The following is a 23396-nucleotide window of genomic DNA, read 5'->3' as shown; positions in this document are numbered from 1 at the left end:
TAAATTTGTACTTATACCTTGTTATGAATTGTTGTTTCAATTAGGTTAAAACGTAAATGCGGCTTGATGTAGCTGTCTTTGTCTGTGTGCACTGAAGAATACCATAAAGTTAACATAACCAAATAAAGTAGAGATGCAGACAGGAATGATTTGGCAGCCTTCTTCCTTTTATGGTAAAGCGGCGTAGTAGGGGAGGGGAGTGGTTTGTGCGTAAACGTCACGAACGTGCTACGTACACCAGGAAGTACTGGGAGATGTTAGGAGTTTTCACCGTGCGTGATAATATGAGCGATATTTGAATACAAATTCAACATATAAAGTCACTTCGTGCTGTATATAATCAATGAAAGATGAGTGAAAGTGAAAGGCAGAAGGTAAGGAAGCTGCAGTGAGCCGTTCGGCTGATTTTTATTTCATTCAGAATATTTTGGAAAGCTTTCTGGGAGTCCGTTGCTTACCTTTGCTGTTGAATCCAGGACCCCGCAGCCCTTAAGGAGGAGGGGAACACCCTCTTCAAGGCGGGAGACATGCAGGGAGCTCTCTGCTGCTACACCAAAGCGCTGGAGCTGACTGACAGCCAGCCAGACAGCGCTGTATTATACCGCAACAGATCTGCCTGCTACCTTAAACTGGAGGAGTACAGCAACGCAGAGGCTGATGCCTCCAAAGGTCCGACTATTTCTATTATTCTGTTGTATTTTATTCTATTCTTTTCGATCACATGCTGCTTTAAATGTCTGCTTTTTGCAGACATTTTAGGTTTTCAGCTTGTTTACAAAGCATTCATTCAACCTGCTAAAATTCATTAATGACCAGTATTGAAGGTAACCACAAGCCAGGTTGCACTGTTCAGTACTTATTAAGAAGGTACTACATAGGAGAAACAATGGATATGTTTTCAATGCACAAAACAAAAGATAACTATGAAAGTGAATAAAAAGCAAGGAACATTTTAAGCATATAAAGGTATCCAAGTACATTGAATTGTGAAAGACCATCCATTAGTTCCTTAATTATCATTGCAATGGGTTAGTTAGGAGAGAGGTCGGGTAAATCTTGGACAGGTTGCAAGTACTTCACAGCGCAACACGTGGAGACCAAGTACACACTTGCATACTCCACCAATTGACCTGACATGCATACCTTTGGACTGCTTGAGAAGAAGTTCTGTGAAAGAAACTATGCACATGCAGAAGGGACAGAGAGTCAGGATTTGAACATAGACCTTCTTGTTCTTGGTGTAAACAACTTATAACCTCCAATAAATATGAGAAAATGGGAGGAAAACATAGAGGTTTTGTCTAAAATAAACAACTAAGTTAGTGTAGACTAGAGTAAGGCAGAGTAGTTTAATACCTTAAGAACTTAAATTAAATATACATTTTCAAACCTGGAATAATTTTTTTATTTCCCTATTGAATGCTTTTTGTTTGTTTTGTTTCAACTTCACTTCACTAGAGCTGAATAATAAAATCTGATCATCACTGCAGGTTTAATTTAATTTAATTAAACCTATAATTTGTCAAATACTACTATCCGTTTTAATATGAGTTTGTTTTGTTTTTGTTTTTTTGAGTGAAATGACTCAGGATTGTCCTGAACACACATTTTCCTCCTCAGAGGAATGTGTAGGATGTCTTTGTTAAGTACACAAGCTGACCGTCCCTATGCCTGACTTTGACTTAATGTTTTCACTTTGCCTTCTAGTAGCAAAAAAGCCAACAGTGGCAATGATGCCCTCATTGGAGGTACAAGGAAGTAAGATTTTCCTTCTCAAAACCTCCCTGTTAAACTTTTCAAACATAAAGTGCTCCCATAGAAATGGCACTGTCTATATTATTTATAGTTTTATTAATGTTTCACAATGCAATGCCTTTGGCAAAAACGATTCTAAAGGAATGATGCATATATTATGTTCAATATGACAGATGCTGATTGTTATGTGAGCTTTGAAGATGATACAATGTAGAAACAATTATTTTAGCTGTGGAAACTTCTTTCTACATCCACATTATCTAGGCAACTGCCTGCTCTAATGAATTCAATCTGTATTCTAAGGATCCACTGTATTTGGAAGGCAATCATATTTCAAGTGTTATGCTCTGCTATGCTGTTCCTGCTCTGCATGCCAATAAATTATTGGTTCTGTTGAACTGTTTCTCACTGCTGTGTTAATAGCTGAACCTGTTTTAGATCTCAGCTACAGAGATGTTCATGTAGAGTGAGTGGGTAAGGGGGACATCAAAGTAAGTTAATTACTCTAGCAATTGATATCAACAATAATCTCTCAATTGTATGTTTTCTTACTATCATATAGCCTTTAAAAACAAATGTATCAGTGAATCTAATTATGGCCAGACATAGAGATTACATTTATTATTTTACACTAACTTGTAGGAGCTCAGTTAAGCTGCATATGGAAGCAACTAAAAATGACTGCAGAAACGTTTCAAAGTCGACAAGCTGCAATTACTTTATCAAATATTTGACTTACTATGTGGGACATCTGGATAGAAGACAGCAAAGCCCAATGAACAAGCTTTAGATACTATCTCTATTATTTTCCTCACCCAATGCATCAAAGGCATCAAGTACAGGGTTATGGGTTTTTAATGGGATGTTTGACTGTGTTCTTTGAATTCTTATTTTAGTTCAGAATTTCATGTGAATAACAATTGTCAATTTTACTACTATCTTCCCTTTTCAGCTCTTGACACAGACCCCGGCGATGTGAAAGCCAGGTTTCGGCGAGCTCAGGCGTACCAGAAGCTCGGTCGGCTCGACCAAGCTTTCCTGGATACTCAGAGATGTGCCCAGCTGGAGCCCAAAAACCGAGCTTTCCAGGATCTGCTCAGACAGCTGGGAGCACAGATCCAGCTGAAGGTGACGTGAGGCTGATTAAGTCATAAATCTGGATCCTGGTGAAACTGAAGCTAATTCAAATCTTCTCCCTTCAATCTTTAGTCAGCACAGCTAAACTCCACAGATGCTCGTGTGCAGCAGATGTTCTCCGTCCTCTTAGATTCCTCTGCTAAAGACTCCGATCGACAGAAGGTACAGATGGCTTGTATAGTCAGAGTAAACCTCTCTTGCTTACTTGTCAATCTATTCGAATTTTCATTATTTATCTGTAAAAAGGTGATTCACCAAAAAAATTTTTTTTTTTTCAGGCAGCTCAGAATTTAGTGGTATTGTCCCGAGATGAGGGAGGAGCCGAGCAGATCTTCCGCAATGATGGAGTGAAGCTGATCCAGAAACTTCTGTCATCAAAGCAGGAAGATGTTGTCCTTTCTGGTCTCAGGACCTTAGTAGGATTGTGCACAGGACACCAATCAAGAGCAAGTATTATTTAATTCAAAAGTCAAAAATGTTAACTCTTCCTGCTAATTCTTTCCATTCATTGAATGTGAATGAGAGTATACCAAAAGATGAACTCCTCATATGTCTGTTCAAAAGTATTCACTTTGCTGGTAACTTAAAGTAAAATCCATGTAAAGCAGGGGTGTCAAACTCCAGTCCTCAAGGGCCGGTGTCCTGCAGTTTTTAGATGTGCCACAGGTACAAAACGCTGGAATGAAATGACTTAATTGCCTCCTCCTTGTGTAGATCAGTTCTCCAGAGCCTGGCTAATGACCTAATTATTCCATTCAGGTGTGGTGCAGCAGAGGCACATCTAAAAGTTGCAGGACAGCGGCCCTCGAGGACTGGAGTTTGACACCCCTGATGTAAAGGTTAAAAAGCACAGCTGGACAAATAGATCACAAAGGCCTGTCTCAAATTTTCTAAACAAAAATCTTGATGATCCCCAAACTTTGGAAGAAAAAAATCCTTTACAGTGAAGTAAAATACTGATTGCCAGTTGCCTCAAACATTTATGGCAGTTGTTGGCAATAAAATTGCCGCTACCATTTAATAGGTTTAGAGGTTTTATTTATTTCCACATAAATAAACGATCTGCATAAATCTTTTTTCCTTCAATAATTGGTCATAATCTAGTATTAATTTAATTTAGTATTTAATACTAGTATTGATTCTGAATTTAACATGAATTAGAAATCTTCTCAGAACCATTTTTTTAAGAGAGACCTGAAAGTAGAACATTTAGTTAATTTCTTAAATTACAAACAAACTTCTGTTAAAGTTTCTCCATTGGACTAAGATGAAAGGAGACAATCTCTGGCATTTGTTCTTCAGATGATAAAATATGTGGTAACATGCTGACATTCGCTGTTTTATTCTCAGACCATGGCTATCGTGAATGAGTTGGGAATGGAACAGCTGTGTGCAGTAATGGGGTCAGCAGCCTCCACTGTGTCTCTGGCTGCATGCCACCTGCTGCAGGTGATGTTTGAGGCCCTGACAGAGGGCATGAAAAGAGAGATTAGAGGCAAAGATGAAGCCATACTTCCTGGTGAGTACCTGGACTTGGCAACACTCCGTTAAGTTATACCATTGGGGTAATTTTCTTTATGAATTTGGCACAGAACCGTCGAAGGAACTGCGTTCGATGCTACGCCACCTTTTGGAAATGATTCCAGCCCAAAATGTGTCTGGGCCAGGCAGAGACAGTGCCATCAACCTCCTGGTCAAGCAAGTACCCCGCAAGTCCTTGAAGAACCCTGACAACTCCCTCTCGTTATGGGTGATAGACCAGGGTAGGAAACACACCTGCAAGTTAACAGCCCATATCAATGCTTTTATGGATGCATAACAAGTATTTTCTTCATGTTCTTGTTGCACTGCATTATATTGAGAAGATAAAACAGTGATGTGAAGAAGTATTTGCCTCTAAGTGGAGGTCTTCAGTTTTAGCTTATATGGCATGCTTAAATAGTTCAGGTTATCTTTCTCTGATACTATAATTTGTTTGATGATCTGACTAAATATAAAATGTCGTTTTCAAATGATGGTTTCATGTATTAAGAGAAAAGTCTGTCAAAACCATCCTGACCCTATGTGAAATGTTTTCTTCCCCTTAAATCTAATAACGGATTGTCCCATCCTTGCTGTAACAGCTACAATCAACAGTTTGAGATAGTTGGCAATAAGTCTTTTAGGTCACTGTGGAGTACAGCATCTCAGTTAGACTTGTTGGTCTGGTGCATTCAGCTCAATAGCAAAGTGGTTCCAGGCTGCAGCACTATGTCTGACTGGTATGTTGGTTCCAAAATGTTTTGTTAAGTATAACTATGGTTTCCTCCAGGTGTAACAGGATGCATACCCTCCAAAAAGTTCCTCTTTTGTCACTCCACAGAATATTGTGAGAGAAGTCTTTGTGCTCTTTTGTCACTTTTTGAAACTTTTAGCCTACTTCATAATTTCAGACAGATTCTAGTTAGGTGATTTCTTGTTTCTGTGGGTCTGGCAGTAATCAGACCTGTGTATAACCAGCAAAATTTAACTTTTCTTTCTGAAAAATGTGGTCAATCCCAACTAATTTATGATTGTTCACATAGGACCAGGTTGCTTTGTTACTTGATAAATGAAACCATAATTGGAAAACAATTTTTTTTAAGTCACTCAGTTTATCTTTCTCTAATAATATTTGTTTTGATCACAAACATAAAAGTGTGTAATAATTTAAAGGGGGCAGATATATTTAAAATATTTACCAGAAGTTTTGTCTGAGACAAAGAACACTCTGTTCTTTTGTAGGACTGAAGAAAATCCTGCAAGTGGCTGGGACTGTTGCTGAGCTGTCAGAGGGGCCTCCTCTTACAGAAAACACTCACATGAGCTGCTCTGTGTTGCTTAGCAAACTCTATGATGACCTCAAGAGCGACAAAGAGAGAGAAAACTTCAATAAACTTTGCGAAGAATACGTTCAGTAAGTCAAATCTTTCTAAAGCTTCTCCTGAAATTAATCATTAAATTCCCTAGAAAAAGAAAAATAATTCACAGAATTTTTTGCTCGATAGGGAACACTTCAGACGGTCTGGCCTAGATGGCAAACTGCGTGCCATTCAGACAGTTTCTGTGCTCCTTCAAGGACCGAGCGATGTGGGCAACATCACTCTGGAAATGTCTGGAATGATGGACGCCGTTATCTCCCTCTGTGCTTCAGAAGATGTGACTCACCAACAGGTTGCCGTGGAGGCTCTCATCCACGCTGCAGGCAAGGCCAAGAGAGCCTCGTTCATCACAGCCAACGGCGTGGCGCTCTTGAAGGACCTCTACAAAAAGAGTGAGAATGACAGGATACGTGTGAGAGCTCTTGTGGTAAGTCTCACAAACTGATAGAGGGAAAAACATTATCTAGTGAAAGGAAAACTTACTGTCTTGTGTGGGTTGTTATGCAGGGCTTGTGTAAGCTTGGATCAGCAGGAGGCACAGATTTCAGCATGAAGCAATTTGCAGAGGGATCCACGCTCAAGCTCGCCAAACAGTGCAGGAAGTTCGTGCTCCTGATTATGTTTTTATCCTAGCAACATATAACAGTGGATTTTGGGTTGTAAAATTAAAGAGAAATATCATTTCTGTTCCTCTTAGGTGGTTGTGTAATGAGTCTCTTCCCCCAACGTCTCGCCGTTGGTCTGTGGAAGGTCTTGCCTACCTCACTTTTGACGCTGATGTGAAGGAAGACCTAGTGGAAGACAAAAATGCTCTATTAGCCATGTTTGATCTGGCAAAGGTTGTACTGATCTTTTAATTTTCTGCATACAAATGAAACACAAACCTTTTTAGATATTTAAGGAGTCATGGAGGGATCTACGTACACCACTAAATCACATTCTTGTTGTGTGCTTCTTTTTGGTTTCATGCAGTCGGAAGATAAGACGGTACTCTTTGCTGTGGGCTCCACATTAGTAAATTGCACCAACAGCTACGATGTGGAGAAACCAGACCCTCAGCTGGTGGAGCTGGCCAAGTATGCAAAGCAGCATGTGCCTGAGGAGCATCCCAAGGTGTGTCACACTTGCTTCTTTTTAGAGTCTGATTAGTTGTAATGCCAAACTGCTTTATATTTTCTAATGTATCATCACTAAGTGTGATCATTTTGAAGGTGAATCTCTTTTGCTGTTAGGATGCACCGTCCTTTGTGGAAAAAAGGCTAGGCAAACTTCTGGAAGCTGGTGTTGTGTCAGCGTTGGTGTGTATGGTCAAACAGGAGAGTCCTGCCCTCACAGAAGCTTGCAGGGAATTTATTGCCAGGTATCAACAAAAAAAGCAAGCGTTCTTCTTTAGACAGTTTGTCTGTAGGTTTCTTTACACCCTTTGTCCTTGCAGGGTTTTCCTGGCTTTAGTTGATCGACAGGAGGACAGAGGTACAGTGGTGGCACAAGGTGGAGGAAAGGTAAAACACAATAATACAATGTGTAATTGTGTAAATTGTATCAATGTATCATTTTATAAGTGTCACGTTTCATCACAGGAACATCAATGTGTTTTAATTGGGATTTTACATGAGAGATTAACACAAAGTAATGTTTGTGAAAAAAAATATATTTTCACAATATAAACAAAGAAAAATCTGAGGTTTTCTATGGATTTTATTTTCTTAATAATCTATAATTAAACATACATAAACCACTTTTCAATTGTCATTTCCTTCTATGTTATGTCCTTGTGCTACTTTCAGTTGATCCTTCACATAAAATCCCGTTGAAATACTTTTGCGAGCCAATGTACTGTATACCCTCTTTAATCTATACTTTAATCCAATCTCTGTGCTAGAAGGATTAATTATTGATCATCCCTTTCAAAAGGCTTTGATCCCCCTTGCAACTGACAACACAGATGTAGGAAAGGTCAAAGCTGCACAAGCCCTGGCAAAAATAGCCATCACATCTAACCCAGAGATTGCCTTTCCAGGAGAGCGGGTAAAAAAGAAATGCAAAAATAGATTTGTTTATAATAATGCAAACACTGAATGTGCCTCAAATTTTCCCCATGTTTTGGCAGATCTATGAGGTGGTGCGACCGTTCGTGAACCTTTTACAGCTGGAGTGCACTTTGCTGCAAAACTTCGAATCTCTGATGGCTCTCACCAACCTGGCCGGCATCAGTGAAAGACTCAGGTTGGCCACTAGGAGGAAGTGTTTCCCTAGAAATAAATATACAAAGGGTGTTGGAATTACTGAAATCAGTATGAGTTTATGTGGTTCCAGTTCAAATTTCTTTGGTCTCTTTTTTTAAAGTTAGAATTACTTTATCTATTTCTATACATAATTCCATTGTAGTCTATGCCCATTTTTAAGTAGAAGCTATAATGCCCTTTTAAATAGCAAACTTCTGTGAAAAGTTGGATTATGCAAACCAGACACAATTGTTTATTGTTTTGTTCATTAAGTGACAGGCTGATTCTTAAACTCTTTTGCTCTCCTTTAAGTTATCTTGTACGTTGCCATGCTTGCCTTGACAGATATTTTTTAGAATCTTTCATTTTTATATTCTTTCCACAGGCAAAAGATCATCAAAGAAAAAGCCTTGCCAAAGATTGAAGGCTACATGTTTGAAGAGAATGAGCTGGTCCGAGCTGCTGCCACTGAGTGCATGTGTAATTTAGTTTTGAGTACAGAGGTAACATATATCTTTAACACCACCTTTAAAAGTAACCCCCAAAAGTGTTCATATCCCTTACACTTTTTCACATGTTGTCACCTAACAACCACCAACGTCAATATATTTTATTGGGATATTTTATGAAGGAAAATCACAAAGTAGTGTGTTATTGTGAAGTTTTGGCTATTTTTCCTGCATAGCTTGAGCAGAAAAGTAGTGTTTACAATTCCAGTGTATAAAATGGGGGGGGGGGAGTAAATAAGTGTCCGGTTCTGAAGAACTGCAAAAGATGGGAATAATCAGCACAATATACAAAGGTTTTAATGTGAGCATTAAGGTTTTGCCCACATTTTTGGAGTGCTGGTTATTCCCATTTTCCCCCTGCATATCTTGCCAAACTGCAAATAGAGAGCCTGGGGTACTGTCTTATAACCTAACCCTGGTTTAAGCTTTTTTATGCACTTCTTTGTGTTATTGTATTTAAAATTACATCTCGAGAAATATTTTTTAATTTTCCAGTTTATGTGCATATATAAAAAAGTAACGTTGTTTTGGGGGTATACTTTCACAAGGCACCGTAAAACTAAATCTTAAGAAAGGCTGAAAAATAAAATCATGCCGTTTGTCCTCAGGTGCAGAAGCTCTTCGTAGCCACAGGGAACGATCGCCTGAAGCTCCTCGTGCTTTACTGCGGAGAAGAGGATGAAAGGCTCCGAAAGGCTGCTGCAGGCACTCTGGCCATGCTGACTGCCGAACAGCCAGAGCTCTGCCCTCGAATCCCTGGAACTGTAAGAAAACCTTTACCTATGTATTCTTAAATGCTGCACTTATTCTCTGCTTGACTCCTGTGCTTCATCTTTCCTAGACAACCCATTGGCTGGAGATTTTCCAGGCTCTGCTGCTCAGTGAAATATCTGACCTGCGTCACCGCGGCGTGGTCATAGTTCAGAATATGATGCAGGCGGAGAAAGGTCTGGCTGAGACTCTTATGGAGAGTGAAGCTTTGGAGATACTCACTGTCCTTGCAAAGGGAGGAGAAGGCGCAGTAGGTCCTGTTTCCAAGGTTGCTCAGAACTGTCTAAATAAAGCAGTGGAGTATGGCATCATTCGGAACAGAGAAGACAGGATAGAAAAGGAAAAGGGCAAAGGAACTGAGCCCTGAAAAACACTCCTACAGAGTGTGAATGTGCCTCTTGGAAGTGAAAAGTGAAGAAATCTTAATTTTTGCCTGCAGTGAGTTATTAAAAGGACATCTCATCTGAGCAAAATATCGTGAAAAGCAATAGGACATTTATTAAAGCAGGTTCTACAATTTCAACATATAAACACATGTGGACACAAATAACCTTTAATAGACACTTTAATGCACTCAAAGTTTCTTAATCCTTTCATCTTCAGGATGTGCATTATACCAAAAATATGCAATCATTGAGGACTCACTGTTTGCAGACTAGCATACAGATGCTAAAATAAAACAGTTTTATTTTAGCTCATACTTCCTTTGTCTATACAGTTTGAGCATGGATCACAGGTAATCCGTTCAAGCTAAATATTATCAGGTAATTATTGTGATCTGATTAAAGACCGCACTGGCAATGCATAGATGACTATATATAGATGATATAAGAGCTAGCCAGCTGAAAAACACTCCATTCTCACGTAAATGTCCAAAGCATTTCGGTGTGACTACAATCGTTTTCACTTACCTACATTTCTTTTAATACACTGATGCTGAAGCACATGAAAAAGCTACTCTGGATACCGATGCTGGTTCTCAAAAGGGGCCTATAGTTCTTGACCAATGTGGTTGTTGGTTACTGATCTGCTCTGTTTGTTTTATCAATACAAATCATGCTTTGTTTTCCTAAATCCTGCATAGAAATGTACTGTTTTGCACCAGTTGAAATTGTCACTTTTGGTTTCAATTTTTTGCCGAATCACTACATTCCTGGTGTGTTTTGTATTGTATCGTTTTTACTGGAGATGTTGAAGATCATGAAAATAAACTTTCTGCGAAACAATTGCATGTAGTCGATTACGATTGTAAGCGAAAACACGGCTGTCATGTGGTTGGAGAAGCGCATGCGCAGTCCTTCCAGTCGGTTCCTGTTCAGTTTTCAGATTCCGCGTTGCGTGGAGCTTCCGAAGGAAGCCAAAGGAGTAAAGCGAGTTAAATGCGCTGGTTTGGGTTTGGCTTCAATGCGTTTGCTCAAATATGTGTGCCGGAGAAGTCGGAGAAAGAAGAAAGTAACAGCGCTGTGGGGCAAGAGAAAGTATGCGATCCCGTGGAGCTGGTGAATCATGTAGGTAGAAGTAAAATCAGAGCAAGTTGGAGTCGGAGAGCATCTTTGTTTTTAGATGGTAGGTTTATTATTTAGAAAATACTTTGTCTTTAATGCATGTTTTAACTGGTGGAACAGAAAGTGACTGGCTATAAACTTGCCGTGTTTTCTGATCTTCCAGAGGACAGTTGTGTGCGCTTGGCTGGTTTCTGTGCACCCATCTCCAATGAGTCCTTCAGTGCCGTTACAGTGAACACCAGTGGCTGTCAAGATGCAGTAATCAGTGAAACGCACCTTACCATTGCTTTCCCGGACAGAATTGAATCCTGGGATCTGCAAAGCAAGGATAAGACTCCATCATGGAGCGTGGAGATGACTCAGTCACAGAACTCTGGTATATTGCTTTCCGAGTTTGTACAACTGAGACAGATTTGCATCAAATAGCTGCCCAGTAATTGTTTTGTTATTTTTATTTTTGTCTTCTCGTAGGTGTGAATTTGCCATTGGTCCCTGGAGGATACATTTCCTCTAAACCCCCTATTTTCCGCTCCTTGTCTTCTCACTTCCAAGCCAAGAGCCTCGCACTGGGTGGAGAACATGCCATCCTTCTGACTGCTGCTGGAGCTGTTTACACCTGGGGTCAGGGCAGGTAGAGCTCATACACTTCTGGGGATTCTGATCTAAACTCTCTTGTGCATGTTTTGGTTTGTCAGCGGACATGTTTCTTTAATAGCCACGGCCAGTTGGGGCATGGAGGACTCATCCCTGAGGAGGAGCCCAGGACACTGGAGGCTCTGTGGGGGATGCCCATAAGGTCTGTGGCTGCAGGAGGCTGGCACTCTGTCTGTGTTGGTGGTAAGTTTTAAATCTAATAATTACATCACAGGCCCCAAGCGGAGAAAAAAAAAATGGATGTCTTTTATTTCAGATGGCGGTGACCTTTATGTGTGGGGCTGGAATGAAAGCGGTCAACTTGGACTTCCATCACGTGGTTTGAGGAAAGCTTCACAACAGAAAAGTGATCAGCAAGCAGGTTTGTCAGAATGTTTTAGAAAGTAAACCCTTAAATCCAGCAGGTTACCAACATTCGTCTTTCCTACTCGGTTCCAGTAAAATTCAATTTTCCGTTTGTTGCTCATTTAACAGTAATATCTTCAATGCATTGAACAGGAGAACAATGCGGCAGTTTCAGCGCATGTCCTGATGAAGAGCTACATGAAGAAGTGTTCATTTCAATCCAGGCATTCCCAGCTCTGGTCGATGTCAGTCCGTCATGTGAGATCAGTACAGTCAGCTGTGGATCCCGGCACACAGCGGCAGTAACAAGTAAGGAATACGGTGGAAGATTAATCATGCTGCCAATTATTGTTGTAGAACGAGCAGCTGATACTCATGCATATTTTCTCATTCAGCAACGGGCTATCTTTACACTTGGGGATGGGGTAAGTTTGACGCAGAGAGACATTTTTAGACCAACCAGTTAATAATAATGAGCTTTCCTAACTCTCTTTTCTCGTATTTTCAGGAGAATACGGCCAGCTTGGACACCAAACAACTTCCAGTTTAGACGAGCCTCAGTGTGTGGAGTTTTTCAGGAATAAGAACCTGCATGTTGTTGATGTGGTTTGTGGGTCATGGAACACTTTTACTGCAGCTGTCAAGAAGGAAGTACTTGGATTGAAAAATGTCCCAGAATTACCTCCTGTGAGCACCGGCAATGAACTTTGGACTACATGCTAGGAAACATCAACATCAACAAATACTTTAACATTTATGATTAAAATATGTTTTGTAATTTTTGTTCACATTTAAAGACACTTTGGGGAACAGACAGTTTAAAACATTTTATTCAGGAAAAGCAACAAAAAAAGGATACATTTTTTTCATTCATAAAACTGTTAAAGTGATAAAAAAAAAAGTCAGATGTAAATATAATTTAAGGAAAGTAACTAAAATTGGTTTTGCTTAAAATGAAACAATGAAATGAAAATTAAAGACGGATACATTTCCACTGCATAGTCTTCACAACACAATCTTGAAAGAGCTGTGGGGAAATTAAATATTAGGCGTGAATAACAATAATGAGTGAATAATGAACATTTGCAAGGCAAATGAAATAAGACAAACCTGACAAAGTCTGGAGATCTTGAAATGACATGCTGAAACTCGGATAAGTTCACTGTCCCATCCTTATCAATGTCAGACTCGTCAAGGATCTAAATGAAAAGCAAATCCAATGATGCCTCAGTGTACCAACTTAGAGAAACATGTTTTAGTGCCCCAGATTTCCTTATCATACCCCCAAAGAGAAGTGAACTCACGTTGCTTATGAGCTGTCTCATTTCTTCACTGCTCAGTCTTGTGTCCGCTGTCTCACCGGTCAAGCAGTTAACCAACTTCTCCAGATCACCATAATCAAGAGTTCCATCGTCATCAAAGTCTAAAAATACATAATTATGTATATTATTTAATACAAACACTGCTGTCTGCTTATATAAAGTTAACCAGCTCAATCTATTTTATTTACCAAATATACGGAAAGCATAATGGGATTTGATTTCAAGAGTGGCAGAGTCACTGAAGGCACTCAAAAGATCCAGGAAATCTTCGAACGTCAGGCTTCCATCTCTATTTTCAGATGTGGAGAATACTTGGCAGATTCTTTTCTTGAAAGGGTTGGACTGTTACAAGAGCAAGTTCAAAGGTCATTGCTTGTATCTTCCTATATAGTGCACATTTATTATACAATCTAACAGCATGTAAACGAGAACTAAAAAGGTTAAACATTATTATACATGGTAATATAATAATGATAGTGACCTTCAGCTCTGTTAGAGTAAGGATGGCGTCCATTGGTACTCTGGGGTTTGGGTGGTTTCTTTCATCTCCCTCTAGTAGTTCTGTGAATCTCCTGTGCGCACTAATATATGAAAAAACACCAACAACTTAATCATGTGTCGGAAACTTTCGTAGTTTTAAATTACCTTAACTTGCATTAAAAATTGTCACTTACAGGAGAATTTCCTGTTTTGTCAGAAAGGTCAGCTCCTAAAATTTGATTGAAAGATTAATAATAATAAAAAGAAAGAAAAATAGTCCCTCCTCAAGTTTCTAAGTCCTTTGGTGAGCCATAGTAATATTGCCACAGGAAGCTTACAACAGGTGGAGAAAATAAACGCCAGTTGAGGTTTAAAACAAATAAACAACTACTCTAGTAATGCAAACTATTTTATCTGAGGTAGTTGCCCCTTTTTCACATTTCAAAACATCTGGCCTAGCTGTTACGCTTCTTCTCGCTTTTTCACGAGTTTAAAACAAACTTTTCTAGAAGTAACTAATCATTTACCTGGTATTCTGAAAGCGACTCCTTTGGCAACTGACTTGCCGTTGTTCCCATTTTGAACTCTCAGACTAATATTTCTGTTTTTGTCAGTACTGTGATCTAAAACGAAGCTAAAATGTTTGTGATCGTTCGGCCTACTTCCGGCTTCTTGTAAGCGCACCCTATGGTCCCGCCCCGTTTGTCTTCACGTCGCCCAGTAACGGCTTCAATGACGTAGCTTGTGCCTTACTGTACTTTTGTAAAAAATATAAAAATAAATTTAATAAATTATTATTATAATAATAAAATCAATAACATTAATGTTAATTATTATTAATAACAACTATATATAATATTATTATTAATAATTATATATATATATATATGTGCATACAGTCATATGATTGTGCATATGATCGTACAATCATATATATATATGATTGTGCATTATTAATTAGAGGTCGTACTGGTAACTACAACTGACAGAACAATAAAAGAGAATTAGACAAAAACGCAAGGATCACCTTCACTACAGTCACAAATTATTTTAAATCATTTTACTGATTTGTATAAACACAGATGCAAGCACCATCACCTCCCCTAATACCTTTTTTTGTGATTAATCAAATGGTCAAAATCCAAACATTTTTTTTCTTGAATAAAATGATTCTATTTGGTTTTATTTATTCAAATTATGTGAAGTACACTATACACTTTAAAAGATTTTTATACTTTTGTGATACAATATTTGTATAGCCATACAAATTCCAAAGTAAATGTGCTACTTTTTTACTTTTCAATTAAACAAAATTCATTGTATTACTGTCTTATAGTCAATTTATTGTTTCTAAACAAAACAAAAAATACACTGATGCATTTATTCTATAAATAAACAAAAATCTGTTAGTCATAAAATTCATTTAAGCATTTTTTACTCTAAATGTAAAAAACGAAAATCAGAATGACAAGCTTTAATATGTAAATTATTGTCTATTCCAAATCAAAATTCCTAACACAAATAACTATAACTAAACAAATAGTTAAAAAAAAAAAACAACTAAAATATTTAGAAATCAAAAAGAAAGTTGATCTGGTCAGGTTGCAACACAGGCTTGAAAGGTTACGCTCCTTGGTTGGTCTCCCAATCTGTTGTCCCTGGAATAAAATCATAACATTATTTTAAATTATATAACAGCATTTAAATTAGATTAGCTTTATTGCACAGCATTATCAGAAATTAATGCACAGATCATGATTAAAAGTTGCAGTTTTGTATATGCTAGTGAAATTCTACCTGTCATTTTTGTTCCTTCTTTTGTCTCAGCTGAAACACCAATCCCATATTCATTTTCACCAGTGACTCTAAAGAAGTAGATTCCTCCCTCTTCCAGGTCAGACACTTTATATGACAGTCGTCTGCATTTGTCCGTGAGTCTTGTCCAACCTTTTCTGCTAATGTCTCGTATGTCTACCAGGTAGCTCTTCACAGGCCCCCCTCCTTCATTCTCAGGGATATCCCAGGTAACAGTGGCAGAGTTCTTAGTCACATCTTTGACTGTTATGTTGATAGGAGGACCTGGTGAATCCAAAACCTTCACATTTATGATTAAAGTAGCAGATCCAGCAACATTTTGAAGCTTGACTTTGTATTTGCCAGAGTCATCACGTGTTGCCTGCTCTATTGTGATAGAGGTAATGAAGCTGCTGGTGTGGATAAGTCCCCTTACCCTTAGATCAACATCTGCTTTTTCCCATGACACACTAGGAACAGGTTTGCCTGTGAAAGGTACAGTCAAAGTAAAGCTACATCCATCTTTAACAAGAAGAGTCTTTCTCATTTCAGGGTTAATGTTGAACATGGGCTCTTCCTCCCTTTCCAGGGCAAGTTCGGGTTCTGTTTCAGGACTGGGCTCACTCAAGCCAATCTTATTAATAGATCTAACAATGAACACATATTCTGCCCCCGTTGTAAGTCCAGTCACTGTAAACTCTGTTTTATCTGTGTTCTGAACACCTACAGTCCAGTCGTCCTCTGCAGTTTTTTTTAATTCAACTTTGTACCCTGTAATTGGTGCTCCACCATCAAACAGTGGCTTATTCCATGTCAGAGTGATGGAGGACTTGGAGGAATCAGTAATGGTGGGTTTTGTTGGAGGGGAAGGTAAAAACTTTGGATCTTCTGCCAAGGCAAGAGGGGATGGTGCACTGGGTTCACTTAGACCAGCAGCATTCTCAGCAAATACTCTAAATTCATACTCACATCCCTCATGCAGGCCACAAGCTTTGACTCGTAAGTCATAGACTGTTTTTTTGTTGACTCTAACCCAGCGGACACCATGCTTTTCCCTTTTCTCTATAACATAACCACTGATACGGCTACCACCATCACAAGCAGGCCTCTTCCAGGAGATGGTCATAGATTCACTGGTAGCACTAGTGACTTCAACATCTCTTGGAGCAGATGGGATAGTGAAGGAATCCATAGCTTTTATTGGTTCACTTTCCAAAATCTCTCCCTCTCCATATTTGTTTACTGCTCTCACTCTAAAAATGTATTCATTTCCTTTGAGGAGCTTGGTTATCTTGCAAGTGGTTGCCATCATGTCACCATACACAAGGGTCCAGGAAATACGACTGGTTTCACATTTCTCAACAACGTAGTGCAAGACCTCTGCACCTCCATTCTCATGAGGAGGTCCCCAGGACAAGGTACACTTTTCTGCTGATTGTCCAGACACTTCCAGAGGTCCAGCAGGAGGGCCTGGTATGTCCAGCACTTTGCAGGTAACAGCCCTGGATGTGGCACCCCCTGTGTTCTGTACGGTCAGAGTATACTGTCCAGAATCTTTCCTAACACTCTCTCTGACAAGGAGAGATGTATGGGACTTTGTTGCTAATATCTCAACCCTTCCCTTAGTGCTTATGTTTCTTCCATTTTTCAGCCAAAACACTGTGGGGTTAGGGCGACCATAAATTTCAGCATCTATTTTAAGTACATCTCCTGCTTTGACTACCACCACCTGCCTAAATTTTTCATCCAAGATAATAATGGGCGGCTCTATATCATGTTGCACTGTAATGGGTCCAGTGGTTTCAGAGGGTGCACTAAAGCACTCTGCCGCATTCTTTGCAGTAACACGAAATTCATATTGTTCGCCCTCGGAGAGCTCAGTTACTTCAAAAAAAGTGTCCATTAAATTTGTAAAGTTGCACTTCAACCAGCAGCTATCTGGCAGTTCTATGCGCTCTACAATGTAGCTTGTTATTTTGGCTCCTCCATCATAGTGTGGTTTATCCCAGGAGAGTGAAACTGAAGTGTTGGTTACATTGGTAACTTTGAGATTTGAAGGTGCATCACACTGGTCTCTTGCTGCGACAGGTTCAGATGGCTTACCGCAGGGTCCAACACCGGCTAAATTTTCAGCACAGATACGAAACTCATATATCAGACCTTCTTCAACATTTGTCACCTTGTATTGGTTCTCAATCACTGGGCTTCTGTTTACTTTTGTCCATAGGATACTGCTTTGATCTTTGCTTTCAACATGATAACCAATGATAGGACTGCCACCATCACTGTCTGGTTTGCCCCAAGCAATGATCATTACAGACTTTGAGGCCTGGACAACATGAATGTTAGTTGGTGGACCAGGTGGTCTGAAGGGATACTGGGCAATGACTGTTTCTGTTTCAAGATACTGGCTTTTTCCATAGCGATTCTCTGCAGCAACTCGAAATTGATATTCAGTCCCTTGAGTCAGACGGGAAACTTTGATTGATGATCTTGCAACTGTAGCTGACACACTCTGCCATACTGAACTGCCTATGTCTCTTTTCTCAACAATGTAATTACTTATTTCACTCCCACCGGTGTAAAGAGGGGGTTGCCATGTCAGCGATACAAAGTCGGCACTAACTTCTTCCACACTGAGATCACTTGGCGGTCCAGGCCTTTCAAAAATGTTCACAAAGATTTCAGCTGATGTTGTTCCAGCAGCATTGCTCAGAATTACCTCATACACACCGGCATCAAATCTCATTGCATCCTTGATAAATACTTGAGATGCAGATTCAGAGGTTTGTACAGTTACTCTGCTTGTCTCCTTCAACATATTTCCCTCTTTATTCCAGACTACTGTTGGCAGTGGCATACCTTTGAAAGGTACATCAATCTTTAGATCATTCCCTACTTTTACATTAAATGTGTTGTTTAACAGATTGATAACAGGTTTAGCACTATTATCTTTTACTACAACAGGTGTCAACAGGGATTTTGGTTCACTCGTTCCTTTATCATTCACAGCACTCACTCTAAAGAAATACTCTTTTCCTGCTGTCATCCCATCAATGGTCACCTCTAGTGCTTTACTCTCTGAATATTTTGTCCATATGTTGTCTCCTCTGGTTTGCATTTCTACAGTGTAGCTGGTGATTTTGCTTCCTCCATCATGATCAGGCTTCTCCCATGAAAGTCTGGCACTATTGCAAGTAACATCACTCAGTGTGATTTTGCCAGGAGGCGGAGGAGCTTCAGACACTTTAACAGCTTCAGCAGTCTCTGCTGGTTGTCCAGTGCCAAACTCATTAACTGCAATCACCCGAAAATAATAAAAGCTTCCCTGATGTAGATTGTCAATCTTGTAGGAATTTCTTACACAGTTGCTACAAACACTGGTAAATGCCTTCCTTGCCTCTTCTCTCTTTTCAACTATGTAGTGTGAAATCTTTGTTCCTCCATCAATAAGAGGTGGCTCCCAGGAGATGGAGACAGAGTCTCTCTTTACATCCTTCACTTCTAAATTTGTTGGAGCACTGGGAGAATCCAGTACTCTCACATTGATGAATGCTGATTTGGAACCGCTGCAATTTTCAGCAGTCAACACATACTTCCCACTGTCATTTCTTGTGACATTTTCTATCATTAACACAGTGTAGGAGTTTGTTACCTCAATTTGAGCGCGTTCATCTAAAGTGCCATCTTCTTTTGTCCACCTAACGTCAGGCTCTGGCCGTCCTCTTAAGGTGACAAAGAGACGTAAGGTGGAGCAGGCTCGAACATTTACAATTTTTCTCAGAGCATTGTCCAGTTCAATCTCTGGTGCTTCTACTTTTTCAGTTGTTACTACAGAACCAGGTAGATCCACATGTTCTCCGACACCGGTTGAATTTGTTGCACATATACGAAAATTGTACTCTGTATTTCCTTTTAATCTTTTTACAGTGTATTTTGTGTCCTCTATTCCTGTGCTCGGTGTGCATGCAATCCATTCATCTGCTGTGGCTTCCTTCAATTCCACAGTATATCCATTGATTGTATCTCCACCATCATAAATTGGTTTTGACCAGATGAGAGACACTGTACTGCTGGAATAATCTGTTACTTTTGGGTTGGAAGGTGGGCCAGGTGGGTATGTAGCTTCACATACCTTTATGTACTCACTAGACTCACTGGGTGCGCCCACACCAGCAGCATTTTCTGCCAGAACTCTAAATTGATAGTAATGTCCCTCTGCAAGCCCAGTACATCTAAAGCGCATGTCATTTAATCTTCTCTTGTTGCATTTGGTCCATCGCGCACCATCTTTGTCACGCTTCTCCAGGATGTAGCCATCAATCTCAGAGCCTCCATCGCTCTCAGGCCTTTCCCATGTTAGCACGACTGAGTCTCCAGTCACAGCACTGGCTACAGGAGTGGAGGGAGCACTGGGTGGCTTGAAAGGATTTTGTGCAACAAAAGGCTCAGATTCTAAAAAATCTCCAGCCCCATATTTATTTACAGCAGCAATTCTGAAGATGTATTCTTTGCCACATACCAGTTTTGTCACTTTGTAACTTATATCTTCAATGTGAGGTTCAACCTCTGTCCATGTAACACGACTGGTTTCCCTTTTTTCAATGATGTAATGGGTGATGCTGGCACCTCCATCATTTAAAGGGGGGTTCCAGTTAAGGTTGCATTTCTCTGCACTTATAACCTTCACCTTTAGTGGCCCATCAGGAGAACCAGGTCTATCTAAGACCTTCACATTTACCGAAATGGTTGTAGTTCCACCACTGTTACTAAGACTCAACACATAGCGTCCTCCATCCACACGTGTGCAGTCTCTAGCAGTGAGAGTTGTATGAGTGATTGTGTTTTTGACTTCTATTTTAGGTGTACCTTTCTCAATTTCTTTTCCATCTTTCAGCCATGCAACTTCTGGGAGAGGCTTCCCAAAGTAATCAGCTTCAATAACAAAAGTTTCTCCAGCTTGGATGATAATAGTACTCTTAAAAGTAGGATCAATAAATGCAGTGGGTGCTTCGATAACATCCTGAGCAAGAATGGTTATGCTTTCTGAGGGTACACTCCAAACGCCCGCACTGTTCTTAGCAGTTACCCTAAACTCATAGTTTTGCCCTCCTGTCAGTCCTGAAACTGTGAAAAGATTGTCAGTAACATTGGTAAAGTTCACCTTCATCCATCTGCCATCTGGGAGTTCCTTTTTTTCTACAACATATCCTGTGATGGTGCTTCCTCCGTCATATTTAGGTTTTGCCCACTGAAGTGTGATGCTGTCCCTGGTCACCACAACTGCTTCAGGTTTCCCAGGTGAATCGCAGGGATCTCTTGCCACACAACACTCTGATGTATTACTGCATGGGCTCAGTCCTGCAATGTTTTCAGCAGAGACTCTGAACTCATATTCAATGCCTTCTTCCAGCCCACTTGCCTTGAAGCGACTGTCAGGTATAACAAATTTGTTCAGCTTGGTCCACAAAATACTGTTCTTCTCTTTACGTTCAATGTGATAGCCAATGATGGGGCTGCCTCCATCTCTGAGTGGTGGCTCCCACTCAACCACCATGCTATACTTTGTCACAGTGGATATTAAGGGAGAGCCAGGACAAGCAGGTACACTGAAAGGATATTTTGCTGTCACAACTGGAGACGTGATTGCAGCACTTTTTCCATACCTATTTTCTGCAGATATCCTGAATTGGTATTCATTTCCTGTCTTCAGCTTGGTAACTTTGATGGTGGTTCTAACTGTTGTTGCAGACACAGTGTGCCACTCTGTGCTTGTTGTTTCCCGTTTCTCCACTACGTAGTTCTCCAACTGACAGCCTCCTGTATATGAAGGTGGATCCCAGGACATAATAACATAGTCACAATTAACCTCATCAATCCTCACGGGCCCTATGGGTGGGTCTGGCTTTTCAAGAACAACCACCGTGATGGTTGTTGTGTCTTTCCCGGCAGAGTTGCTTGCTGTGACAGAGTACTGACCAGAATGCTCTCTGACACCATGTCTGATGTGAAGGAGAGTTAAAGAGGCTTTATTTAAAATCTCTAGCCTTGATGTCTCCTTTACTGCCTGACCTTCTTTTTTCCATTCAATCTTTGGTGCAGGGTCTCCAACCACAAGGATCTCTATTTTTAGATCTTCACCACTTTTGACCGTGAATGTGTTAAATGTTAACTGGAGTTTTGGCCTGATGGCATTTTCCTTGTTTTTTGCAGAGGCAGTTGTTGTCCTGTTTTGTTCACTCTCTGCAGAAGAAGATTGTTGACCTGGAATGAGCAAAAAAAAAAACCTGTTAATGAGCATTAATAAAAATTTACAATTAAAACCTGCTAAGTGAATTCATAATAAATGTACTGATAATTTTTTTTCCCGCCACAGGTAAAAGCCTTTACACCATATGCAGTAAAGGCATATGGTGGCTCTCAAAAGTAGTTGATGCAAGGTAAAATGCTGTGATTGCCTATGAAGGATGACAAAACTCAACTAGACGAAATGTTAAAATTGGATGAAAAAGCACATAAAACAAAGTATTTGATTGAGGCTGTACAGAGTTGTGAATTTAGGGCATTGGAGCTTTTATGTTTTTGTACATGTTACCTCTCTAGCAGATTTTAAATGTTTTGAACATTAAGGGCAAATTAAAGGTGGAAAAGGTTTTGAAATATTTTCTCGCAATCTCATTTATTTATATTACAAACCCTGGCAAATGGGATGTACACTTTTGAAATCCATGTATGGTGGATTCCAAGTATTTTTAAAAAGAGCCTTTTCCAAAAAAAATTCAATTATGATTTGAATTAGATTTTGATCATCTTGTATTTATGAAGTAGATGCTTGGAGAAAGGGTACACTGAACTCTTTAAATGCCATTTCACTCTGCTTCTACTCTGGCTGTAATTGGCATATTTCATGAAAAAGAAGGCATTAAATTTAGCAAGTATGGGAACTTTAAATAATATTTTGTAAATGTGATAACATTTCTGATTCAATGTTAATTTAAAATACAGCTTTCGACACTGAAAATCAACAAGATGGGTGTGCTCTACCTTGGGCAGTGACAGAGGTGGATGATGAAACCTCTGGATTAGAGTCCTCAGTCATTTTTATATTTAGAGTCCGAGGCATTTCTTCAGCTTCATTTGTCATCTACAAGAAGCAACAGTGAAAATGTGTCAGAGAAGTTTTAAAGTATGAGCAAATACACATGGCATTTTTGTTCAATCTTTAAACAAGTAATTTGAATGGAAAATGGCTTTATACCATTTTTAACATTACATGTTTAAAAATGTATTTTTAACTAAATCTCATCTAAATTGTATGTGTCAAAAAACAGATGAAATTACATTTTATTTTTCTAACTCTAAAACCCTCTTTAAACATCAAACATTTAAAAATACCTAGAAAGTAAAGAGCTCCCCAACAAACGTGTTGTTCATGCTTTATTACAATTTTCTTCATAACACATTTTTAAAAAAATTAAAAACCAGCCGTACTTACATTATTTTTACTTCTTTCCATCCTCTCACCTCCTTGAATTTGGAATTAAATGTGCAAATGTGTAGATCCTTCGTGTTCTGAAACCTAGTCAAGTGACATGAAGTGTTCTGAACCCCAAATCTCTTAAGCAGACACACAGCTCTGCCAGTCACTGCCTGCTTTATCTTTGGAAGCATGCAGAGACTAAAATAAGCATGGAGACTGACTGGGCAGCTGCTCATTCTTTTTGACTTAGTTAACCCTACAGTGTATGAATCAGCTCTAAAATAGCACTTGAATATTGTAGTTCTCTTGTTTGATAGTCACCCTGAAAACAAAATATGAAAACATCAGTACTGTTAAAATATGTTAAAAGTAATTGAAAATATTATAATATGATAAACCAATAAAATAATGTTTTTCATTATTATGGATGGATTCATGATAACAGGAATTAATTAATAGATCATTTCCACATATAAACAGAAGATTACTTAAAGTCTAAGCAGTATGGCTTAAACATAG

The 23396-nt window shown here is 39.3% G+C and overlaps 4 protein-coding genes across 5 annotated transcripts; 2 read left to right on the top strand and 2 right to left on the bottom strand.

Annotated features, from left to right (window-relative positions):
- Positions 1-236: 236 nt before the first annotated feature.
- unc45a (unc-45 myosin chaperone A) lies at positions 237-10523 on the top strand. Its single transcript, XM_005802273.2, has 19 exons — positions 237-374; positions 477-669; positions 2708-2883; positions 2965-3054; positions 3171-3338; positions 4243-4411; positions 4485-4655; positions 5656-5827; positions 5919-6219; positions 6300-6394; positions 6490-6631; positions 6765-6905; positions 7025-7152; positions 7228-7294; positions 7707-7820; positions 7903-8018; positions 8403-8520; positions 9135-9290; positions 9368-10523. Exons 1-19 carry the CDS (start codon positions 351-353, stop codon positions 9662-9664), a joined length of 2838 nt encoding a protein of 945 aa, XP_005802330.1. The 5' UTR covers positions 237-350; the 3' UTR covers positions 9665-10523.
- A 141-nt stretch (positions 10524-10664) lies between these two features.
- On the top strand, positions 10665-12694 carry rccd1 (RCC1 domain containing 1). Its single transcript, XM_014469962.2, has 8 exons — positions 10665-10863; positions 10966-11178; positions 11274-11433; positions 11518-11639; positions 11713-11817; positions 11955-12110; positions 12197-12226; positions 12310-12694. The coding sequence occupies exons 1-8, from the start codon at positions 10677-10679 to the stop codon at positions 12522-12524; spliced, it is 1188 nt and encodes a 395-aa protein (XP_014325448.1). The 5' UTR covers positions 10665-10676; the 3' UTR covers positions 12525-12694.
- cib1 (calcium and integrin binding 1) lies at positions 12616-14307 on the bottom strand. The gene is made up of 7 exons (XM_005802244.3): positions 14131-14307; positions 13798-13832; positions 13605-13704; positions 13312-13465; positions 13106-13224; positions 12912-13000; positions 12616-12828 (listed from the first exon to the last, which is right to left on the bottom strand). Exons 1-7 carry the CDS (start codon positions 14179-14181, stop codon positions 12807-12809), a joined length of 570 nt encoding a protein of 189 aa, XP_005802301.1. The 5' UTR covers positions 14182-14307; the 3' UTR covers positions 12616-12806.
- A 618-nt stretch (positions 14308-14925) lies between these two features.
- On the bottom strand, positions 14926-23044 carry LOC106699727 (titin-like). 2 transcript variants are annotated; one of them, XM_023326308.1, is made up of 4 exons: positions 22893-23044; positions 22442-22541; positions 15401-21661; positions 14926-15261 (listed from the first exon to the last, which is right to left on the bottom strand). In XM_023326308.1, the coding sequence occupies exons 1-4, from the start codon at positions 22911-22913 to the stop codon at positions 15227-15229; spliced, it is 6417 nt and encodes a 2138-aa protein (XP_023182076.1). In that variant the 5' UTR covers positions 22914-23044; the 3' UTR covers positions 14926-15226. The 2 variants fall into 2 exon arrangements, with proteins under 2 accessions (XP_023182076.1, XP_023182078.1); XM_023326310.1 differs by having other exon boundaries at positions 21064-21661.
- Positions 23045-23396: the final 352 nt, after the last annotated feature.

Source organism: Xiphophorus maculatus, chromosome 2 (genome assembly GCF_002775205.1).
Source record: "Xiphophorus maculatus strain JP 163 A chromosome 2, X_maculatus-5.0-male, whole genome shotgun sequence".
NCBI lineage: Eukaryota > Metazoa > Chordata > Actinopteri > Cyprinodontiformes > Poeciliidae > Xiphophorus > Xiphophorus maculatus.
Note: the sequence above shows the minus strand (reverse complement) of the source record. Positions and strands in the feature narration are given on the sequence as shown.